This window comes from Dermacentor andersoni, chromosome 10, assembly GCF_023375885.2.
Source record: "Dermacentor andersoni chromosome 10, qqDerAnde1_hic_scaffold, whole genome shotgun sequence".
Taxonomy (NCBI): Eukaryota; Metazoa; Arthropoda; class Arachnida; order Ixodida; family Ixodidae; genus Dermacentor; species Dermacentor andersoni.
In genome coordinates, this window is record NC_092823.1 from 22,922,384 (window position 1) to 22,944,820 (window position 22,437).

The 22,437-nt window shown below is 46.0% G+C and overlaps 1 protein-coding gene across 1 annotated transcript in view; it reads right to left on the reverse strand.

Annotated features, from left to right (window-relative positions):
* Nucleotides 1-222: 222 nt before the first annotated feature.
* Nucleotides 223-22,437, reverse strand: part of LOC126519215 (gastric triacylglycerol lipase-like) — a 42,700-nt gene continuing 20,485 nt past the window's right edge. Inside the window, exons 4-7 of the mRNA XM_055065179.2 lie at nt 12,758-12,910; nt 7,485-7,556; nt 6,130-6,198; nt 223-673 (exon numbers count right to left, since the gene is read on the reverse strand). Coding sequence (XP_054921154.1) covers nt 419-673; nt 6,130-6,198; nt 7,485-7,556; nt 12,758-12,910 — 549 coding nt within the window. The 3' untranslated portion in view covers nt 223-418. The remainder of the gene's footprint in view (nt 674-6,129; nt 6,199-7,484; nt 7,557-12,757; nt 12,911-22,437) is intronic.

The following is a 22,437-nucleotide window of genomic DNA, read 5'->3' on the forward strand; positions in this document are numbered from 1 at the left end:
AGCTCTCAGATTTCGCTTATGAGGTTGCTGCAGAAAACTCATGCCTATCATCTGCACAACCAAGAACTGATCTCGTTCATGCGGGCTTAAAGCCCCACAGGCGAACCGTTTCTGTGACATGCTATAGCTCACACCGGATTGGTGCTCCATTGTTGGCGATGTAGTGTCGCGATGAAGAAATACTAAGAAGACCAAAATGAAGTCGACTCATGGATCTTTTTATGTACCTTTGTTGCTATATTGATTTGTAATTAAATCAGAGGTCGGTGCTGGCTACCCTATTTCAGAGGACAAGGAAAAGTAAAAGCATAAAATGACTGAAAACCACTGCAGCCAGGTAAATGTCACGAACGTTTGCGATGTTGCGGGCACTATTAGCACAACTTTTGCATTTGCTTGAGGGTCCTCGTCGCCCTGGTTAAGCGCTTCTGCCAGCGTACTGTTCGAATGTGTCTAACATAATCTCGTGCAAGAAATTGGTTGCTTGGTAGCCGTACACGAAATCTAAGTGACGGAAGTCTTGCGGAGCCACAACGTGATTGAAGAGAAGTCTTGACCCCAGTCTCTCAGCAAGCAGAGACACATCTTGCGGATTGGCGACCGTGTCTCCCTCTGAGGAGAACAGTGCTACCTGGACTGTAATGCGATCCACATCGTAAGCAGGAGGCTCCTCCTGCAAGCGCATGTAACACGAAGACGTAAGTAATATCACTGACCCCTTCAGTCATTCACTCATTCAATGACTATTCATTGTATCAGCCAATAAGCCAATTAGCAATAAAGAATTCAGTTTATTTCAATTTCCTTCCATTTAACGGAAGCTTTAGCATCCTGTATGGGTGCCACCATGCGAGACACCACGCTTGGTAATTTGTTTAGCGTGACTATGTTTACAAGTTTATACGGCCCATAAAAACACTTTCCTTACTTCGTATAGCTGTTCACTAATTTTATATCGCAATCGTTGCTTCGTCTGTCGGTCGGAACTGCAACTTTCTTATTCACGATTTCGTTTGGTGACATCGTTGACTGGTGTGCGGATTTGAGTTAACAAATTTGCAATTGCACTTGAGGCAAGTTTGAAGGTTCTTATTTGATGATGTCACGAGTCAAGAAAACAAAACGGCAACTTAACACCCGTACCACTCCGTCTAGATGGGCCTGATTGCTTGATTGCTGCGCTTGATATATGCTGACTGTGTTGTCCCAAGCTATTGTGACATCAAGTTCATGTGTGCTCTCATAGATGTGGGCCAACGCCTTTCCGGTAGCTCTCATGCAGAAGTAGCGGGTCCTGAACCCGACCAAAGGAGACATAGCAGCCGTGAACTTCAGCTACTTTGGCGCAAAGTGCTGTTGTCAACTACTCCCTCCTAGCGTTCTTTCGAAAGCGCCCGCTAGGTGGTCATCAGGGGTGTTTCTATAGTCGATGCACTACGCGTATAGACAGTAATTTCTGTGCGTTAATCATGGGTTAGGTATTTATGGTATACCTGTGTTTGAAATGAAGCATGTGAAGTTGCTTTTACACTGTTACCGTTGAAGCCGAAATTCAGGCAATCTTTGAGGCAACTCTGCGTCTTCAGTTCATGAAATGGGCTGCGCTATAAGCGTGGCATCGCAACCCGTTCAGCCGAGCCGTAGGTTTAGAAATGTTTCAGTTGCGGCGAAGTATTTTGTGGCGAAAATTAACTCATTAGAGTTCATTCATGAAAGGAAACAAGTAATTTTTTTTCTTTGGTTTTTTTTACCATTACAAGGAAGCAGCATTTTTTTTCTGTTCCGCACTATAATAAGTCGAATATCATAACTGCTACACAAATAAAATTCGTACTGTTTTCCATCGAAATTCTGCTTTTTCTTATGCCAAAAGCTGTTTGTAAGCACAGGTTAAATAATGAATGAAGTGTACAAACCAAAGTAGATCTGCTTTCTAGGCGAATTGCTACGTAGGAGGAAAATAAAAAGAACGGACTTGAAATGTATGCGTCAAACGTGGTGCCTAATGGCCCATGCCCGTTGTTTAAAGAGATGCATAGAGCTGTCATGCAGGAATTCGTTTCATTCATAATCAAAGCATGGGAACAGTGGTGTGCATGGAGCTGTTGTAGGCTAATGTGAGCTGTTGTAGGCTCCCAGCAAAGAAGCCGATTAAATTAAATTATGGGGTTTTACGTGCCAAAACCACTTTCTGATTATGAGGCACGTCGTAGTGGAGGACTCCGGAAATTTCGACGACCTGGGGTTCTTCCACGTGCACCTAAATCTAAATACAGCAAAGAAGCCGATTGATGGACTTTAAAGCGAAGCTTCATTTGCCCCCTTTGGGTTTCGCGTGGGTGCCTGGCTGTTGGGTTCTGTGTACTATTGGGTCCTTCGTTTTCTCGGTGGGTATCTTTTCGTATGTATCTGCGAACGTTGTGTAAAATTACAAGCAGGATCCAATACAATGGTTGAATACTGATGTTAACTGCAGATAATAATTCAACATAACGGTAACTTTCTACATAAACCTGAACGGATATTCTCTCCTGACAGAATCCCTGAAGCACTTTGTTAATAAAATAGCCAAATAAATTTATTGTGTTTTTTTTTGGATTTACGGTCCATAATATATTTTATGTATCCCCCCATGCGAGGCCTGTCAAGCTATCTCCAGAGTATATTCTCTTCTCTAAGTGGAAAAACGGGAATCGACATTCACCATTCAGGATACCTTGTAAATGGCCTCCAATATGTGTCCTGACGAGAAGGACTGCATGGCCTCCTTTGATTTGGATACGCTGTTCACTAGTGTGTCTTTGCCTCTCGTGCTTTCTGTGACACCTTGCGCGTTCGAACGCGACGAAACAATGAAAGAGCACACTCCCCTTTCTGTCAACCATATCTGTCGGTTATAGGGATTCCGCCTTTCGAGGGCTTTAGTACTTGTCTTCCAAAAACCATTTCTACAAACAGACTAAGGGAACTGCCATGGGTGCCGCATTCTTGGTCACTGTCGCCGCACTCGCCTTGAACGGCATTGAGAAGCGGACGCTTTGCGCTTCTTCCCCTAAGTCAAATATATCGCTGGGTGGACGATTGCTGTTGCGTGGTGAAATCATCAGAGGTGACCAATTTGCTTGCATACTTGAACTCCATACAGCCAGCTACAAAGTTTACAGTCACACGTGAAAATAATGTTTCTCTGTCTTTCTTAGATGTCGTTGTAGAAAGAGAGCAATCAAGCATGTCATTTTCCGTATTCAGAAAAACGAGACATACAGGAAGGCATCTACACTTTAAAGGGACACTAAAGAGGAAGATATGTGTATGCCGCGCATTCTGGGGATCCAGGTAAACAAAGCTTTCTGTACTGCGTGCTTTCATTGGCAATAATTACTTGTGATGTTGCCGGCGAATGTGTATTTCATCAGCGCTTAGTCCAATACGAGTGTAGTCACTTCATGGTAAACGTTACCTTGCGTGCACCACTTCTATTCATCTGCGTAGAACACAGGACATGCAGGAAAACGTTTTGCTTAGGGCGTTGTTGTGCGCCATTGTTCATAATCTCTGAGGAGTTGAACAGTTTTCATTGCCTCACATAGCATATCTCATCGTGGCAGAAGTCTTAAACTTTAATTTAATTATGGGGCTGTACGTTCCAAAACTACTATCGGATTGTGAGCCACGGTATAATGACGGACTGCGGGCTATGTTTTACACCCTGGTGGTTGTTAACGTGCAGGTAATTTTACTGCACTAGCGTTTTTCTATTTCGCACTCATCGCACTACGTCTGCCACGATCAAAGTTGAACCCGCGACCTCGAGCAATATCATAGCTGTCACGCTACCGCGACGGGCACAGAAGCGCTCATTTCATGTTGGAGCACTTCCGTTGTGTTGCACAGACCCTACGGTTTTTTAATGTGGCCCTGCTTCAGCTTTTCACTGTGGAAATTGGCATGGTGTTTATTTTTCAGAAATAGTACTGCGGCGAGGTTTATTGTCGTTCACAACGTTGTGGAACTCTAGGTATAGAAAGCCACTGCAAGGGCTATCCGTAGCACGGGGCTCACTTGCGATAACGGCACGGTCCTTCGTCTTCCTCTTCAGTCGCCACATACACAGGGGCACGTCTGCTTCATTACAATGCCCATGGAGCGAAGCGTAGCCATCCTGGAGACTCAGGGCGCGGAGAAGATGAGCGGGTCGTAATATTGTTTCAGGCGGTTGACATGTACAGTCTCTCGCCCATAACGACGCAGGTCTGGCGACACTGTGAGCAGCTCGACGATGTATTTGACCGGTGAAGTGCCCGTCACCTTGCAGGGACTTTCTATAGCTAGCATTCCACAACGTTGTGAACGACAATAAACCTCGTCGCATTAGGTGGAGGTTGCTGAGATGGTTCACCTCGTCCTGGAGCTCGAACCCTGTCAACAAGATCACTCTGCACTATGCCTCAACCCACGACCTCGTTGAATGCACCACCAGCTGCCACTGTCGTCTGCGCCGGTGTCCCTTGTCGACGCGACGCACCCATTTTCAGTGGGACTGCCGAACCCCACGTGGAAGACTGACTATCATCGTACAGACGTGTAAGTGCCCGTAAGCATGGGACTACCAGTCTAAGCTGACCCACCAGCCGTTTTATCTCGCCGACGTAGCCAAATTTTGGTTCTTCAACTACGAATCCGACAATACAGCTGGTCAGCGTTTAAGGCCCTTTTTGCCGAAGTGTTTGATCGCCCAGCTGTACGTAAGCTACGCACTGAACAGCGTCTAAGCCAGCGCGCACAGCAGCCTGCAGAGACATTCCCCAGCTACATTGAGGATGTCCTCTATTTATGCAAGCGGGTAAATCCCAGCATATCAGAGGATGACAAGATCAAGCATATCCTCAAGGGCATCGAGGACAGTGCATTCCACATGTTGATGGCAAAAAGCCCACCTAGCGTATCCGTCCTCATTAACCTCGGACAGAGCTATGACGAGCTGCGCCGCCAAAATTCCATCGCCCGCCAGAAAATTCAGCACGACGATTCCGTCTCGAGCATCGCGATTTCTACCGACCAGACCATCTCGACCCTCTCGCAGCATATCAAAGATTTTATTCATGAGGAAGTGGTCAGGAAGCTCTCGCTGCTGCTTCACAGCGATGCATCTATGACAGATTTGCCTCCAACGCTGCAGCAAGCTATCCGGCCTCAGATACCTGAAGCGCTTCCTGCAGCTCCTACAACCCCCCTTCCCCACCCGATCCTATGAGTGTGCCGCTGTCCTATAGCAACTTTACCACTCACCCTGCGTCGCTGCCTTTCAGTTACGCAACCTTGATTACACGGCCACCTTCACCGACGGCTTCCTTTTCATCGCCCAAGCATCCGGCTTCATTTCCAGTTGCCCGACCGTGACCGCAGATTTTTCGTTCCACCGAGAGGTGGCGCACTCAAGAGAACCGGCCTATCGGCTTCGCCTGCGCCATTGCTTGCCACGTGGCGCACTTCTGTCGCCGCCACGAACCAACTACGCATACTGCCTTTGAAACGCCCACCTACGCACCACAATACGGCGCGACGCCTACACTTTCCCCGCGACGTCTAGACACTGATCGCCGGTCAGAAACTCGTCGTTCCCCTTCCCCTTGTCAGCGTTCGATTTTGCCCCTGCGTCGCCGAGCTCCCACTGAAGAGGTAAACTGACTGGTGCAGTTCCTGATGCAATAACTGCAATTACATCAACGTTATCAATATGCTGAACATTTTTGAATCATTTTGAATGACCATTTTCATGTTGTATTAGTTTTTGCCTAAAACCGGATATTTTCTGTTATTTCATTTCAGTTGCTATAAAGTAATCTTTACCAACGCAAGAATACAAGAGAGGACTTACGAGAGAAACGAGCGCTGAAATTCCATCGATGTTACCAGCCCTAAGTTCTCTGCTCTGTTCCCTCGGATATTCTTGTACTGGTAATGAAAACTTCTAAGCCATGTTTTATACGAGAAAGTCCAGTCTTATCCACTTCCTAATTAATTTGGCGGTTGGCGCGCGTCCTGTGAATTTGTGTTCCTATATTCGCGATTTATTTCCCCTCGACGTGAACGACCAACTCACTCAAAACAACACTGTTATTGCCTTACCTGTCCATATCGCTGTTTGTTCTCGAAGGTGCCATAATCATACATGAGAAAGTTCTTTTCTCTGTTGTTCTGCAATGAATAAGAAACCGCGCCGTTTATATGATCCTACTTAGACTGGTTGGTGACAACAAATATTTTATTTTGTTTATTTGTTACATACTGAAAACTCCAGGTCCAAGCTGGGTAACCATAAAAATATAAAAACGCAGTAAAAAAGTAATTTTTGGCATGTTAGACAACGAAAGCGACATGCTATACTGCGCAGTCTTGAAAATTCCGATGAATAATGCTGCGTGGAGAATGATAATTTATAAAAATGACGTGTTCATTCGCCTCAGAAACACAGGGCTCTAGTGTTTATATATTTATTACATCAGAGCTTTGTTGGCCTACCCGTTTGGATTCAACATCGTTGCGACTGCTGCTGCTAGTGTCAGTCGGTGTACACCGACCTGTTAATCGCATCCTGCGGAATCCCTAAACGTAGGGAGAAATGTTTTGTACACCCCTGCGCACGAACCTGTCATACCCATTCTTCCCTCGACGCCCATAACTACATCGCCTTCGTCTTCATAACATCGCTCCGTAGACGTCTCACTCTGTGAATCCACCTGATTTGGTGTTCGCATTGCGGCATATGTTATTAGAAGTGCAGTGAATAATGCGCCTAAAGGCCTTTAGGCGAATTATTCAGCACAGGTACAAGTTGTATCACTGAGTAAACCTGAGCAGGAATTTATTAAACGTAGTAATGCGACAATATTTCTACATACCAAAATATATTTGTTGCAGCCTTCGTAAAACGTAACCGATCTGGAATAAGAATAACAGCCAAATAACGGAACGTGCAGATTGTAACAGCAGAAGCGCTGCGCTCTTCGTCAATGCTTGTCTCTGTCTCAGCAACATTTTGCACAAGAAGTTACGGGCTGACAAAAATTTGCCAAAATAAATTGACTTATTTAGGTGCTTATTATTTCGTGTCTGAGCTTTTGTTCCCTCTCGTTGTAATAAACATTTACTGCGGTCTAGCCATGTACCGCCTTTAATACTTTACCGATCGTCTTTATTTAAGGCACACGCGCTTATTTACACATGCCTATGCAACTATTAATTCTTGCAAGGTATGTGACCTCTGAGCAGCTTCAGTAATGATACCGCGTAAATCTATGAAATGTCAAGGAGAAATTACACAAATCGTGCCATAATTTATTGGTGTTAGGTTTTTACCGTTGCGCGGGTGATGTTCACACATAGAATCTCATTGTTGAAGTGATCCTCTTTCCAAGCGAAGAAACACATAGGGAAAAGTGTCTTCGTGTAAGTGATGTCATCTATGCTCGTTTATTTCTCACCTGTATGAAGTGTCGTAGATTCTGATACGAAGTCCCAATAGGATAATGCGACAGCGTGACCGGTAATCTCGTCTAAAACAAAAGAAACACATTATCGAAACCAATTGCAACTTCCCTTTCGCAGATATGCTTCAAGTAAGGAAAAATTTATCTCGGTCGTGAGGTTGTATAACCAACGGAATTGTGTTGCCTCACATATTTAACAATTTAGACGTGCAATGCAAAAGAGAGAAAGGCCACTATCAAGAAAACAGGGGTTGCAGCATAGCAAATTCAGTAGACAGCTAATTTGACGTGAAGAAGCGAAAAAAGTTATCTTTAAAAAAAAAAGAACTTTCTTATGCAGCTGCAATGTACATGCTGGTCTATATGGCCGAAATAGTTGTCTTCATAATGGCACCTCTGTACCTGTAAATCCAAACACCATGGGACATATACATACAGAAATGGAATTCATGAAAACACGTTTTTCTGCTGATTGTTTTAACATGGGAGTTGCCCAAGCGCAAAGAATATTATTGTGTTGTTTTGGTAAAAATTCAGTTGATTACGTACATAATTTCTGCTACATATTTAAAGCAGTTGCACCTTTTGGGGTCTATATTTGCCTCACAACAATAGTCGTCATCTGCCTTGCGTGTCCTTTCTTGAAAACGCTGTGCTCGCTACTTTCCTGCCGACAATGTACTGTCATGCTGATTAAGCGCATGCGGTTCGTGACTTGTAAGTACCGGGCTCGCAACGTCAAAGAAAGGAAATGCAGGCAAGACAGATGATGATTATCTTTGTGAGGCCTATATACACCCCCAAGGGTGCAACTGTTTTAACAGTGTAGATTAGCAGCCATTCGTACATAGCTTTAGGACTGAGTTTGTTTTCGCCGTTGGCGTCGATGATGTGAGACTGCCAGCAGGCCCGTTCGTTGCTCAGCTGATGCTTATCACATTATCTGGCGCACTCGTCGATTATAAGAGGCGCGATTGTCTACTTTAGATTCATGTTTCTTCTAAACCCTGTAGGCGCCTCCTTACGGATAGACATGGTTCAAGAAAGCGATTGAGATGTGTACCGAAAATGATATCAAGGAGGAGAAAGCACAAGCGTTAATATTAACCCTAACGCAGTGCCAAGCTATTAACATCATATTTGCTGGCGCAATCCTTGATAAAGATGCATTTTTCCATTCTGTCCTCAAAAGACAGAAAAGTGGGAAAAAAATTAACGTAGAGCTCGTCTAACGATGGCAGTCCATGGCAATGCGAATAACAGTCGTGTAATGTGGTGACACGCCACATGTCTGAACTCACGTTTATTTAACACGTGCTGTGGTAATCTTGAGACTTAGTTGCTTAGGCTATATACCACATACTGCGATATTGTCGCATTTTCCCCTGGCACTCGTTTGCGAAGGTCGCCCAGGATTATGGAGGCTGGCGACATTTGTATCGCACCAACGCACTAACAATGGCATGGCGAAGAATAATATCGACGGAGTGACAAAGACGTATAACGACGACGGAATGACGACAATGCGATTTCCGTTATTAAAGTATGGCGATGGTATAGTGACAGCAGGTGGACGACGACATGCGAACAATTAGAACAAGTCTCCGGGCTTACAACGGCATGACGAGGACGGTATGACGACAACCGGATGAAAAAAACGGGAATGCAGACGATGGCATGACCACGGCGGTACCAGAACGGATACATGAATGCGTTTTTGTGTCAACGATGCAACCACGATGGCATAATCACACAGCGATGGCATAATCACGATTTAAATAAGACAGCATGACGAACTAGAAATGAAGTTAATGGATCGACGACACATGTATTATGACGGTGGTGTGACGAGAGTTGGATGTCGCAGTTACAATGATTACAATGGAAAGATCGCGACGGCATTCCGATGATGGTATAACAACGAATCCCTGACGACGACTATTTTACGACAATGCAGTGGCGACGATGCGACGCGAGGACAACGGTATGATGGTGTCTGAGGGCAATGGCGTGATGATGACTGTATCGCGAAATCTGTACAGCGACGGGGGTGCGACGCCGACAGCATGATAAAGAGTCCGATAACGAAGTTGGAGTGACGATGAGGCACGACCTCGACGGCATTACGACAACGATCTGACAACGGATGTATGATAGTGACTGTTTGGCAGTGACGTCACTACAAGGGCGACATAATCACGATTGAATGACAACATTATGTTTGCAATACAATGAAGAAACATTGATGGCAATGGAATAACGAAGGCAGTATGCCGACGGCGTCATGACGACCATGGGATGACGTTGCTGAAGTGACAATGATAAAATGACAGCTTCACGACGAAGGCATGGAGACAAAGGCGTGATGGCAATGATGGCGTGACGAAAGAAGGATGACGAAGCTGAAATGACGACGATGCATCCAGCATGACTGTATCACAACAGCGAATACAGACTTAGTGGCCCAAGCTATTAGACTAATTGGACAACTGGGTAGGAGTAGAAGGCGTGAAGACGACAGCGTGATGAGTGCCAGATCCCAAAGATGTAATGACGGCGATCGAACGACAAGGACGGCATTACTGCGGCGGTGGGACAACGAATGCATGACGCATGTATGACGATGATGGCCTGACGACGAAGGCATGAGGAATGCCGGATGACAAAGCTGGAATGACGGCGATGCAACCACCACGACGGCATCAAGGCCACGAGTCCGTACCTAGCGAGCCAAACTATTGGACAACTACTGTCTACGTAAAGGAAGAGGGCACGATGACGACGGCATCACGAGTAAGATCAAGAAGTTGGAATGACGACAATGGGGCAACCATGACGCCATCATAGCCAGAAACACATACCTAGTGGCCCAAGCAAGCAGACAAACGCCGCTAGGTCCACGTAAAAGCTAGATAGATGTGTAAATGGATAGATGGATAGACTCTAAACGGCTGAAGTGCGCAAAGAATGCCACTGGCAATAAACCGCAACGCCAGCATATTTGACTGCATCGTGGTGTGCTAGGTTGCAAATAAGTATAGATGTTGAATAGACTTTGCATAAGCACCTTTGTAAAACAATAAATTTGGTGTATCAACTTTAACACCAATTTTGCTCGTACCTTTTTTATTATAGCATGAAGAATCTCTGAACTGTATCAACGATGGAATGCGTCATAGTCTGAACAATAGAATTTTGAGATTATAAAGGTCGCACAATATTGTGCTTCTCGTTTTAAGTAATAACAATTTAATTAAGAATCGTTATGCCACTTGCTTACTTAGGGAAATATTGGGCGTAACGTAACGGGTAAGTAGGAAATTTGTTATTTTCTAGGAAACTGAACGTTCTGCTATCGCGCGACGCAGGTTTCACCAACGCAAACGTCATGAATCCGAATGCTTAATACAAATGAGTTCCGTGTTGCACTAAACAGTTCCTTTCAAAATGCAATGGTTCGCTATCTACAGTACCGTTGTCAAAAATTTCTATCATGAAACAACACAGTTTTTAGATGTGCTTCAACAAAGCATACGATAGTATTTGTTGCCGCTACACTTGTGAGAATAACACCGCTCGATCAACACCTGACTTTTCACCTCTACTTATCTCGCCTTCTGCAGGCACTATTTTGCTTCCCTGGAACCTGTTAAAGAATATTCCAAATATGACGAAGCTCATTTGAGCACACATACAACAAATGCCGCCTTAAGAATCTTCAAAAGTAGTTTACAAATTTCTAAAAGCTTTCAAAATCTCTGCGTAGAACATCCGCATGCTAGCCCCAATCGTTGGCCATAAAATTTATAAACAGTTTCAAATTGTTATTTTGGTCTAAGACTGCAGTATTGCCATGTACGCTGGAAGGCAAATTGCATGACATTATATATGGAGAGTTATTGATGTGTTTAACTAATACCTCTTCAATAAATACGCGGCATGCAGATCTAAAAAAAAATATGCACCTATTGTCACATCGCATGTCTTATGTGATCTGAAAAAGCCATTTCTCGAAGCCAGGCTTGTCAAAAGAAACCAAACCTATCGTTGAAGCAAGTATCTTGTAAGGCCGAGCGCCTTAGCAATTGCGGTTGAACGCAAGTGGCTGAAAGGGCGCCAGTGATGCTCGACGCCCCTACAACCGCTATGAGAATACGCCGCGCCCTCCTAACGCGTTTTACGGCAGCCTAGCCTAACGTTACCTTAAACTAGACGCAGACAGTAATCCCCACGGCGTAACCGATGTGAGAATACGCCGCGGCACCCTAATTACTTTTACGCAAACCTAACCTAACCTCACCTCTACCTGAGCTAACCCAACGTAACGTGGAGGAGACGTAAAACCAATAATCAACACGACGTGACATAATGCAATCGCGTTCAACAATGCTTGCTAAGCGCTGTGTGTTTATTTCGCTCAAACGGGACCGCTCGAAAATGCTCCCAAAGAGTCCAGTCGAGCAGGCCCGACCTGTAGTACTGCCTCTATCGCTCCCTCCAAAAAATCAATGTTGTTGCTTTCCATTTTTTTAAGGTAGAGTACCGGAAGGCGCGACAATGTTATCACCTGGCATGACTGACTCAGCACCAGCGCGGCACCCGCGAGAAAGTCTATCTGACGGACCTTCACACACAGCGATCACCAAATGGGGCGTCAGTGCCCGCTGCTTGACCTGGTTCACCGTGCCGGAACCTAGCGTCCCCGCGTAAACAAACTCGAACCCCACTCCAGTATGCGGGCACCCCAGAGACAAACGCGCGCAACAGGCGCAAGAAAACTTCTCCACCGTAGTGCCTAGGCAGAGTCACGTATTCAAAGAGCAAAGCCCCCCAAATTTTCTCTCTCACACCTGCTCTTACTCGCGCCAGCGCAGAAACGTAGAGCGCCGCGAGAAACAGCAGGCCCCGCTGTACCTACTAGCAATTGTAAAACATCCGCCCCGAAAGGGGGAGGGGCGTAGAATATAACACGCCCTCTCTCTCTCCCCTCGCCCGGAGTCTACCGAACCACAGAAGACAGCGCGCTTCCTACCCACTTTCCTCAGTTGCGTGCCGGAGATCGAGTCGCATCGCCGGCTCTCCATCGCACGTAAAGCGGACGGCGCCCGGCGACGATTTCATCGCGCTTGGATTTCATAGGGACCCTCACGGCGAATGTGATGGCGACACCGACGGGGACGGCAATGGCAGAAATGCGTCTTGACTGTCCATACAATTTATATGGCTACAAAAAAAAAGGCGTTTAATGCAGAAAGGAACAGGAGTACCTTGTTCAGCTGCTCAGGACTGCTGAACAGCGTAATCGATAGTAAGATGCTGCAGGGTTGCCCTTGGAAGATGCTACAAACGAGCTGCGTCAGCTTCCTCGGAGCTTTGGGGAGATAGAAATAACCGCTGTCACCCAAAGGATCCAGAAGAAGCTGCATAGAAAGACGCGGGTTCGTCAGGTTAGACATCAGGGATGGCAGATTGTGCCAAGTACTGAAGCGGAACCAGCGAAGGCATGTTTGACGAAATTATTAGTCATCCGAAATATCATGCTGATGTATGTTTTTAGTGACGAAAAGGCTAGGTATGGCCAAAGAACCCTGTGCAATGCAAAAACCGCTATGCAAAAACTGCTTTGCAACGCTATGCGAAAACCGCATATCATAAACACTATGATTTCTTTAAAAGTACACACGTTTGCAATGCAAAAGAGCATGGTTGTAAAGATAGTCATCTATATATTGTGACAGGTATTTTCAATTTTCCCAATTTATTTTTACTGTGTAATAAAACAGCGAATAGTGCGAAAGGCTTCGTTTCCTAAAAAAATCTGCTGCAATAAGAAATACTCAGCTATGCCGCTTTGGAAACCATAGCGAGACATTTCCAACCGTATTACAATGCGGCGGCAAAAAACACCGATTCGACAAAAGCAAACATTTCGTGTAGCCGTCGCTGTCTTGGTAACTCTTGCATGAAACACGAAGAATAAATATTCTGTTAGCACAGTGATAAGAAAAGCCAAAGCGTTATGCCTGTTGATCAGGGGCGCTATAACGTAAAACTATTCGAACTTTTCTATTCCAGTTCTGCTATCAGCCTTCCGCGATTCGTCAAAAACTGTCTTCGACCACCCCCCACTTCACCTGCCTGTCACGCGACGTCACAAAACCGCACAATCTCACCGCGTCAAAGTGACGTGTACGTGATAAAGATGCATTAATATGCCGAACAAAACTGAATTTTTTTCGGAATAGCCGCAGGCTGCCCCATCCGAAAGGAATAAAAGATGGCTGCCGCCGATCGCTGAAACGCTGGCTACTCGCACCTGCCGGAGAGCATGGGTGTATTTTGCGTATAATAAAGCTTCTTGCGTGACCGTGTAACGTTTTGAAGCACTTTCGGCACGGTTACTACCTCATTCTGCCAACTCTTTTTGCTAAGGGTCAGTTTTAGCGTCATTCTTAAGCTTCCGTTGCATGCCGCCGCGATTTTCGACCAGCCACTACAAGCTCAGTAAGGGAAAGCCGACCGATCGCAGACGCCGGCACCACCATCTTCATCCGGTTATCGAATTTCAGCGCACTTGCTCTGCCCCAGTAAATCCCTCTCCACTTGAGCGTTCTCCTCGCCTCTTTTCAGCCAATTAGATACGACAAGCCGCTCAGTGTAGGCAATGTTATTCGTTTTTCAAGCAAACAAAAGTGACCTCCTATGAACGAGGAGAGCGTTTGATTGGTCTGTTCAGACAACCCTGCGGGTGACCGCCCGGTGCTTGCGTAGGTGGTCCAGCAAATTTGACGTCAGGAAATTGGAATAGAAACATATTGGAATAGTTTTTAGTTATAGGACCCCAGCTGAAAGAAAGTCGCAGTTCTGCCATGGCAGCTATGGAATCTATTCCATATTCCCTTTACTCACGAAATATGTTGCATTGTCAATAGCCGTGCCAAATAATTCGTGATAATTTTATTCCAAGAGGTTGGGCACTCCACTAAATCAGAGTGAAAATGGTGGGGCAACGAAAAATCAACGTCCGTGCATATGCTATGCACGAACGTTTATGTTTGCCAACCCTGATGTTTACAGACAACTGAATATTCGCTTTGTCAAACATCACCTCTCAGTCATAAAACGTATTATCTATTCAAAGCAAACGTGCAAGCTAATCATTGGCTGCATACAATACATGAAGTAGAAATTGTCATTGGTGACGCACCGCGGCGAGCCGCGCATAGCCTGAATGACGATAGTGTTTGGAACGCATTTATAGTGTGTAGCAATACTTAGAACACTGAAGTTAAACGGAGATGGATTTAGTATAAAAATGGCTAAATTTACACTCATCTCAATATCTCTCAAACGTCGGGTCGGTCTATTTAGTACTGCATAACTCAGATTTCTGGCGCAGAAATTTCGGCGTATATTGGGATGTTTGTTGTTTTTACCTGTGAGCCGTACACGCAACTGCCTATGACCAACCGCGTAAAATCATGCGTATAGCGGTTACTCAAGGCGACATTGCTCTAAATCAGCGCTTCGTACATGTTTTCTCTTTATTTTGTGGGAGCAGTTCGCAGTAACGAAGGCTAAATCCCGCCGGCATCCACATTTCTGCATCGTTCCCCCTTTAATTGCGCCATCACTTCCCGTTGTAATAGTACTGCACATTCTTTGTCTTTATCCGATACAGAAGAAGTCCTCCCTCGCTTTATAATAATCAAGAAACGGCATGTACAAACTACGTTTTTCCACCCACCTGGCGGCTTTCGCATTGCGAGAAAGACTTCCGCGGCATGCCATGACAGCGCAGTGGCCTTCACGGGGTGCTGCTAAACCCAAGGGCGGGGAATGAAAGTCTGGCCGAGGCCGCCACACTTGAAAGAGGTGAATTTCAAAAAACCCCGCGTGCCAAGGATCAGGTGATTCTTAAAGAACCCCAGATGGCCAGTTTAATCTGTATTCGCCTACCATTGCGTGCCTCACAATCTTATCGTGGTTGTGGCACGGAAGACCCGTCAATTTAGTTTTAGTTTACTGCTCGCTGTTCTGGGGAGAAAAATCTAATTTTGTCTCTCTTGGTCGTCTTTATTTTCATGGTTGTTCCTGTGAAGAGGATATTTCGTCAGACTCTCAACTTTGTGGACGGAACGTGTTAAGAGGTTTCCGACTTTCATGAGAAATTAATGGTATAAGCAATGTTTGCAGCTGCTTGCTGGCCTCGTTTCTCCTTCTGGTGTTCCCGTTCTAAGATCCGAGTCTTGCGCTCCGATAGGACCGCAGAACTATCTTTACCGCTGGACCGTGCCACGGGGTGGTGCGCATAATTAAAAGCGCCTCTCAACTCGCCTAGCCCCTTTTCCTGGATCCGCTCTGATCGCTGGTACACTATCACGTGCGACTTTCTACTTCCTCGTCCGCAGTAGCCTGTGACAACTATGCAATCCCCTTTTTTATGGGTTTTTATAGTTACGGGCCTTGTACGGGGTTTCTACAAACCCCGTTCACGCTGTAGCGACTTGATTTCGCTACAACGATTGTCACTCTTAATTGGCCTGTTGCTTTTCGTTGTGGAAGAAGCTAACTGCAACCATATCTTTGCTAAACAAACCACGTACCGCGGCCTTGTCAGGAGGTCGAGCCGTAACTTTTAGCAAAAGTTGGCGTAAGCTTTTGCGTGCCAATTGATGAATCTGCTTTATTACCTGCGCTCGCCTCAAATAATCTGGTGCCTCGAAATCACTGGGAATCCTCGGCTCCTGCTGCTCTTGTTAACGCAAGGAGAGATCTCTAACTCGGGAATTCAGTAAAATTCGATCAGCCTCAGTCATTTCCTTAGGATTTTGCGAATCATTTTGGCGAAATATTGATCCTGGCGTGGCAAAAAGAGGTCTCCCCGTAATACAATTGCGGCGATATGTTCATACGAAGCATATGTAACGTTAGAAAGATCTTTTACAGAGCTTACAAAAGTTCGAAAACAAGGACTGCGCTACAACTTTTCAACAACAAATACTTCTAAGAAGTGAGAAATGAAGAAAAATATTTTTCTAATGATTGGCGTAGCAGCTATTTCCAACATTCCACGGAATATAATGGTTTATTCTAGAAGAAATGATTCGCCTGATTGTGAACGTATTCCCACAATCATAGGCCGAAAGTTTACATTTTTCCGAGGGGGGAAGGAGGCGGAGCTGGACCCCAACCAACTTTCCGAACTACATATGTTTATATATATACACATTTCTTGCACTTCCAAAACTTCGTTTTACCTGAAGTGCCGGCGTTTTATGAGAATTTAGAAGACCTCATGGTAGAAGACAGTTCAATTTCACAGCCTGAGTCCTCTCGCACCACCAAGAGTCTGAAATTTCTTGGTGGCGTAATCTTCCTTCGCGTAATTGTCGTATAATTCGCTATCAATAAGACTGCTTCGCATTTCCGGCGGAACTGCAGCCTTTCTCTCTCTTTCTTTTGCTGTGAGTCTGAGTATAAGCGCTGCTGTGGATGGCCGTTGTTGATTCTGATTTTGAGTGAATCCGGCTTGGCGTCATTTCGGTTACTGAGTGAATTATGCATGGTGCCCCAACTATCATGCACCAAGACTTTAAAGAATGACAGTTGGGTTACAGGAAGACAACATAGTGCATATTTTTTCCAGTACAGCGGAGCAGCCGCCAGTAATTCTTTCAGTATTGAGATGAAATTGGGTAATTGCAATTAGTTATCTATGTCGAGAAGTACTGTGCTGATTTAGGCATTTGTAGGCAAGCTCAAATTACACCTAACTGAGCTGTTTTCCGCCATGTACTAATTGCGTACAATCTTTTTCGGTAGGCAAAGAAAGTTCACGAAATATGAAACGTACCACGTGACTGCGCTCCCACCCGTATCATAAAGCAACGCCCTCAAATAAGCTGACTGAAGCGAGAGACAGAAATGGAAAGGAAAGACAGGGAGGTTAACCAGAGATTACCTACGCTTGACTAGCGTGTACTGGGGCAGGGGCAAGAGGATGCGATAGGTGAGAGAGAGAAGGATTTAAAAAAAAGAAAACAGACAAACCTACACACACATGCACGTACACACAAACTGTTTCGTGGGCACTGTCACGCAGACCGCAAAGGCGTTCATAGTGTTATGCGGTGTTATCGTACAATCCTGCGTCACACAGTGAAGTCACAATCTCTCAAAAAGTACAGTGTCTTTTAAATACCGCAGCAGCGCCTTCATAGCTGATCGCACTGATGTTCGCGTAGGCCAGTTTCCAAGGATCTTGTTTTCTGTCATTGGGCGCTTGTCCAGTTTGTCTAGGGTGACTGCGAGGACTGCACTTTGCGGGTTGAAACGAGAGCACTGACAAAGAAGGTGCGCGATTGTTTCATTGCACCCGCAGAAGTCACAAAGTGGGCGGTTGAACATTCCGATAAGAAAAGAGCACGCATTTGAAAATGCTACTCCAAGCAACAGGCGAACTAGAAAAGTGCAGTCACGTCGTGGAAGCTCAGGTGGAATACGGAGTTGTAAATTAGGGTCCAGGGTATGAAGGCGTGCACTTGTGAAATCGGGTAAATTCCACTCAGCTAATGTCAGGTCGTGTGCAAGTACAGCAAGTTTTTTCGCTGCGTCAGCTCTTGAAAGAGGAATGGCAATGCAGCAGACGCCGTCATGGGCAGATCGGGCAGCTGCGTCTGCTCGATCATTGCCATGTATGCCACAGTGACTAGGCAACCACTGATATATGATATCGTGTACTTCGTCAAGTATGCGATGGTGTGCTTCTCTGATCTCTGCGACGAGCTGTTCATGTGATCCATGGCGCAGTGCTGAGAGTACACTCTGTAGGGCTGCCTTGGAATCACTGAATACTGACCATGCATATGAGGTCGTTCCTCTTGAATGAAATGAAGAGCAGCACGCAAGGCTACCAGTTCCGCAGCTGTAGTTGATGATACATGTGACGTTTTAGCTGTATTTTGACCGATCTTGTTGGTATCACCACAGCAGCAGCTGAACTTGCAGATGTGACTGTGTCATCGATGTAAACGTGTACGCGTCACTGTGCACCTCATGTAAAAGTTCTAATGTGGCCTGCCTCAGGGCAAACGACGGCATGTTAGCCTTCTTCGTGATTCCTGGGATGGTGAGGCGTATTTCAGGTCTGCGCAGGCACCATAAAGGTGAGGATGGTCTTGCTGCGGGCATGTAGTTCGATGGCATTGAGGGGTACGATTGCCAACAATTATACGACTGATAGTTGCGTGTGGCCTTTCTGCGGGTAGAGCGACAAGATGGTGAGAAGCTAGTCGGGCAAAGTTGTGAATATGCGCCCTCAGAGCGTCGGTTACCAAGTACGTTGATATTGGGTGATCTCGAGCTATGATAATCGTTGCCACTGCAGACGCACACTTCGGAAGACCGAGACACGTCCTTTGCGCTTGAGCTTGTACTCCCTGGCGTACACGCAGGTTTCTTTTGCAATCTTGCGAAACCGAAGAATAAGGCGTTATAAAGCTGCAGCATTGACCGCATCGATGTGCCCCATAACTTCCCGCGAAGAAATTTGAGGAGATGTTTTATTGTCATCAACCTCTCTTTAGGTATGAAAGGTGCGGGCTCCATGATAGGTCGCGGTTGATAATTACCCCTAAAAAGCGGTGTTTCGTGCATTTGCAACTGCTTGTCCGTTGACACTTACAGAGTAACGCTTCATTGCCTTCCGAGTGAAAATAACAAGGCAGCATTTCGCCGAAGACAGCGCTAAGTTCTGTTTTCGCAAGTACAGTGATGTTAAGGTAGCTGCCTTATGTAGCTGTGCTCGTACCTGCAGTCGTGTTACAGCAGACGCCCAAAAGCAGATGCCGTCGGCATAGATCGACACTTGAACTGTGTTGGGCAAGCATCTGACTGGGCCAACGAGCACTAGGTTGAATAGCGTCGGGCTCAACACTCCACCTTGCGATACTCCACGGAACGTTTTGCGTTGAGTTGTTGCGCATTCCTCGGTCATCACGAAGAAATACCTGTCGTTCAAATAACTGGACAGCCACTGAAAAGTGCGGCCACCGATTCCAGATTCAATCAGAGCCTCTATAATGGCATAATGTGCTATTTCATCATGGGCGCCTTTTATGTAAAGGAATAATGCCGCAGTGAGTGGTTTCAGACGTTTTTGATGTTGAACAAAGGTGACCAAATCGATGACATTATCTATGGATAAGCGCCCACGTCGGAAAGCAGCCATAGCATCTGGGTACACGTTGTATTTTTCCAGGTAGCATTCCAGGCGAGTCAAAATCATTCTTTCCATTATTTTCCCTATGCAACTGTCCAGAGCGATGGGGCGGTACGATGACAAATCTAACGGTGATTTACCAGGTTTGAGAAGTGGAACCAAGCGGCTGCATTTCCCTTCACGTGGAAACAAACCGTTGCGCGAAGAATCGTTGAAGAGGTTTAGCAGCATGAGTCGTGCTTTCTGCCCAAGATTGGCGACCGCCCCATAGATAGCACCGTCCGGCCCAGGTGACGAAGAGCACCTGCAAGTCGCCAGTGTCGCTTGAAACTCCTCCACCGAAAACATTACATCCATGCGGGAATCCTGTGGCACAGAAGTGGCACATGGCGTAAGTGAGCATTCGAGCTGCAAGCTGGCAAGTCTTGAGCAAAATTCTTCAGCAATGTCTATTTCGCTGCGACATTGGTGCAAAGCGAGGGATTTGAAAGGAACACGCTGTTTCGGTGATACGCGAAGTCCACACACAGTTCCCTATATCTGAGATAATCGCTGACGTGGATCCAATGACTCACAGAAACGTTTCCATCTTTGAGAGTGTAGTGCGTCAATGCGGCGTTGAATCTTCTTTTGCATCCGCCTTGCCCCTCTGAGAGCATGGATGGATTTGGTTCTCCTGTATCTTCTTTCAGCGCGCCGCCGGATTGCTCGTAGTCGCTGCAGTTCGGCTTCAAATTCTTCGTATTTCGGGAAAGGCTTAAAAGCACGCGTAGCGTCTTGCATGTCTTTTTGAATTTCGTGTTCCAGATTTGAATGGTTCCCTTGCTGACATACTTCCTTCATGTGCGACCGAAACGCCGACCAGTCAATTCTCCGGAGGGTCGTGGAGGGGCATTTAGATAGTCCCTTCATCTTCAGGTGCGTCGGAATGTGATCGCCTCCATGTGATTCGATGCCTGGAAACCATTGCACGTTTCTTTCAAGACGCCGAGAAACCAGGGTCAATTCTAGCCAGCTTCTGTATGTTAGCCCGCGTAAATATGTCAGACTACCATCGTTGAGACAGCAAAGGTCCTGCTGTGTGGCAAAGGATGCTAGTTCCTTCCCTTGGACTCCATCTTCAAACTCCCCCAAAGCGGATGGTGAGCATTAAAATCTCCTGTGAGAATTGTAGGGCCGGGTGTCGCTGATAGCATGTTGTGCAGTCGTCTAGAGTCGAAGCCACTTGAAGGAGCAATGTAAACAGCGACGAGTGTGAACGTAAGCTTATTCGTTTTCACAATTAAACAAACGTACTAGTTGTCGTCGTGAGGCAGGACTGGGTGTAACACGTTTGTCAAATCACATCTAATATACACAATTACCTTGCTCACATCACCACAGGTAGAATACATGAATGCTTCATAGCCAGAAATGCGTATAACATTCTGTACGTTGGGTTCGCAAATCACGAGCATGGGAAATCGGTTTTCAAAGACATAGTGTCTAAAATCTGAAATTCTCGATTTGAGGCCACGGGCATCCCACTTCAATAGAGATGCTTTCTTGACTTCCTTGTGGAAGGGCAGCGAGTGGCAGGCCATGGTGCTATGCGATGTTTTCATGTACTGGAGTGAGCACGTCAAGTACTTGCAGCGTGCTACGAGCAGCCGGAGTGTCCATGTTTGTCAGTAGTAGACGCATGACATTCGTGAGCCATTTGAGCACAGCAATCACTTGTGAATCCTTGTCTCGCATTTGGTCAACTGAAGGAAGATTTGATGTTAAGTGGCAAGTCATGTGCTGTGGCTCTGGCGCGTGGCATGCCTCCGGCAGTGCTGGCCACGCCTCACTTGATGAAGCATGAATAGCAGGGCCGCTTTTATCGTTGACATTCGTGCTCTTACTAGAGACAGATGCAGCAGGAGGCAGCGTTGCCGAACGAGACTTTTCCCTTGAACCGGAAGACGATTTCGTAGACTTTCGTTTCCTGGAGCGATGTCGCATTATCACTGCAGAAGCGTCTATGTGTGATGATCCGTCTCTAGCCATTTTTTTCAAGATTTTCTGCTCTTTCTTTAGGCGTGGTCAGTCTTTTGAAGATGCGGCGTGAGAGCCTTGACAATTTGGGCACTTGAGCTCCGTTGCACGGCAAGTGTCAGCGTCGTGTTGTTCGGAACATCGTGGGTATGTCGTTGTATTTCGGCAGACAGCACTCACATGTCCAATTCTTTGACACCTTCTGCACTGAAGTGGTTTTGGTACGAAAGGTCGTACCACATGCCGAAAGTGGCCGACCTTTACATGTGATGGTAGGCAGTCACCTTTAAACACAAGCCTTAGAAAAGTCGACTTGCCAAGTCGCCGAGCTTGTAGTAGGGCAACACCATCTGTGGCAGGTTTGATTAAGATTGGCAGGTCGTTGTCGCTAATCGACGTGCCAATATCATAAACGACAGCAGCCGTGGTTTCGCTGTCCTGCGGAATGAGGTAGTGGACATTGATGTTGCCCAGGAGCTTTACTGCCATCAAAGCATTGATTGCGCTTTGGTTGTGGACATAAATAGCGAGGACGTTCTTTCGAGTAATAATTCTGATATCCTTGATTTCTCCTGGGACAATAGCCTCCAGAGAAACGGAAATTGCTCTTTTATTAAGGCGGATGAGGTTGTCGGCAGGTGTGTCCGGCACAAAAAGAATTGTGTGCGCCGATGGCCTTCGCTGTGGCATGACGGTAGACTTACT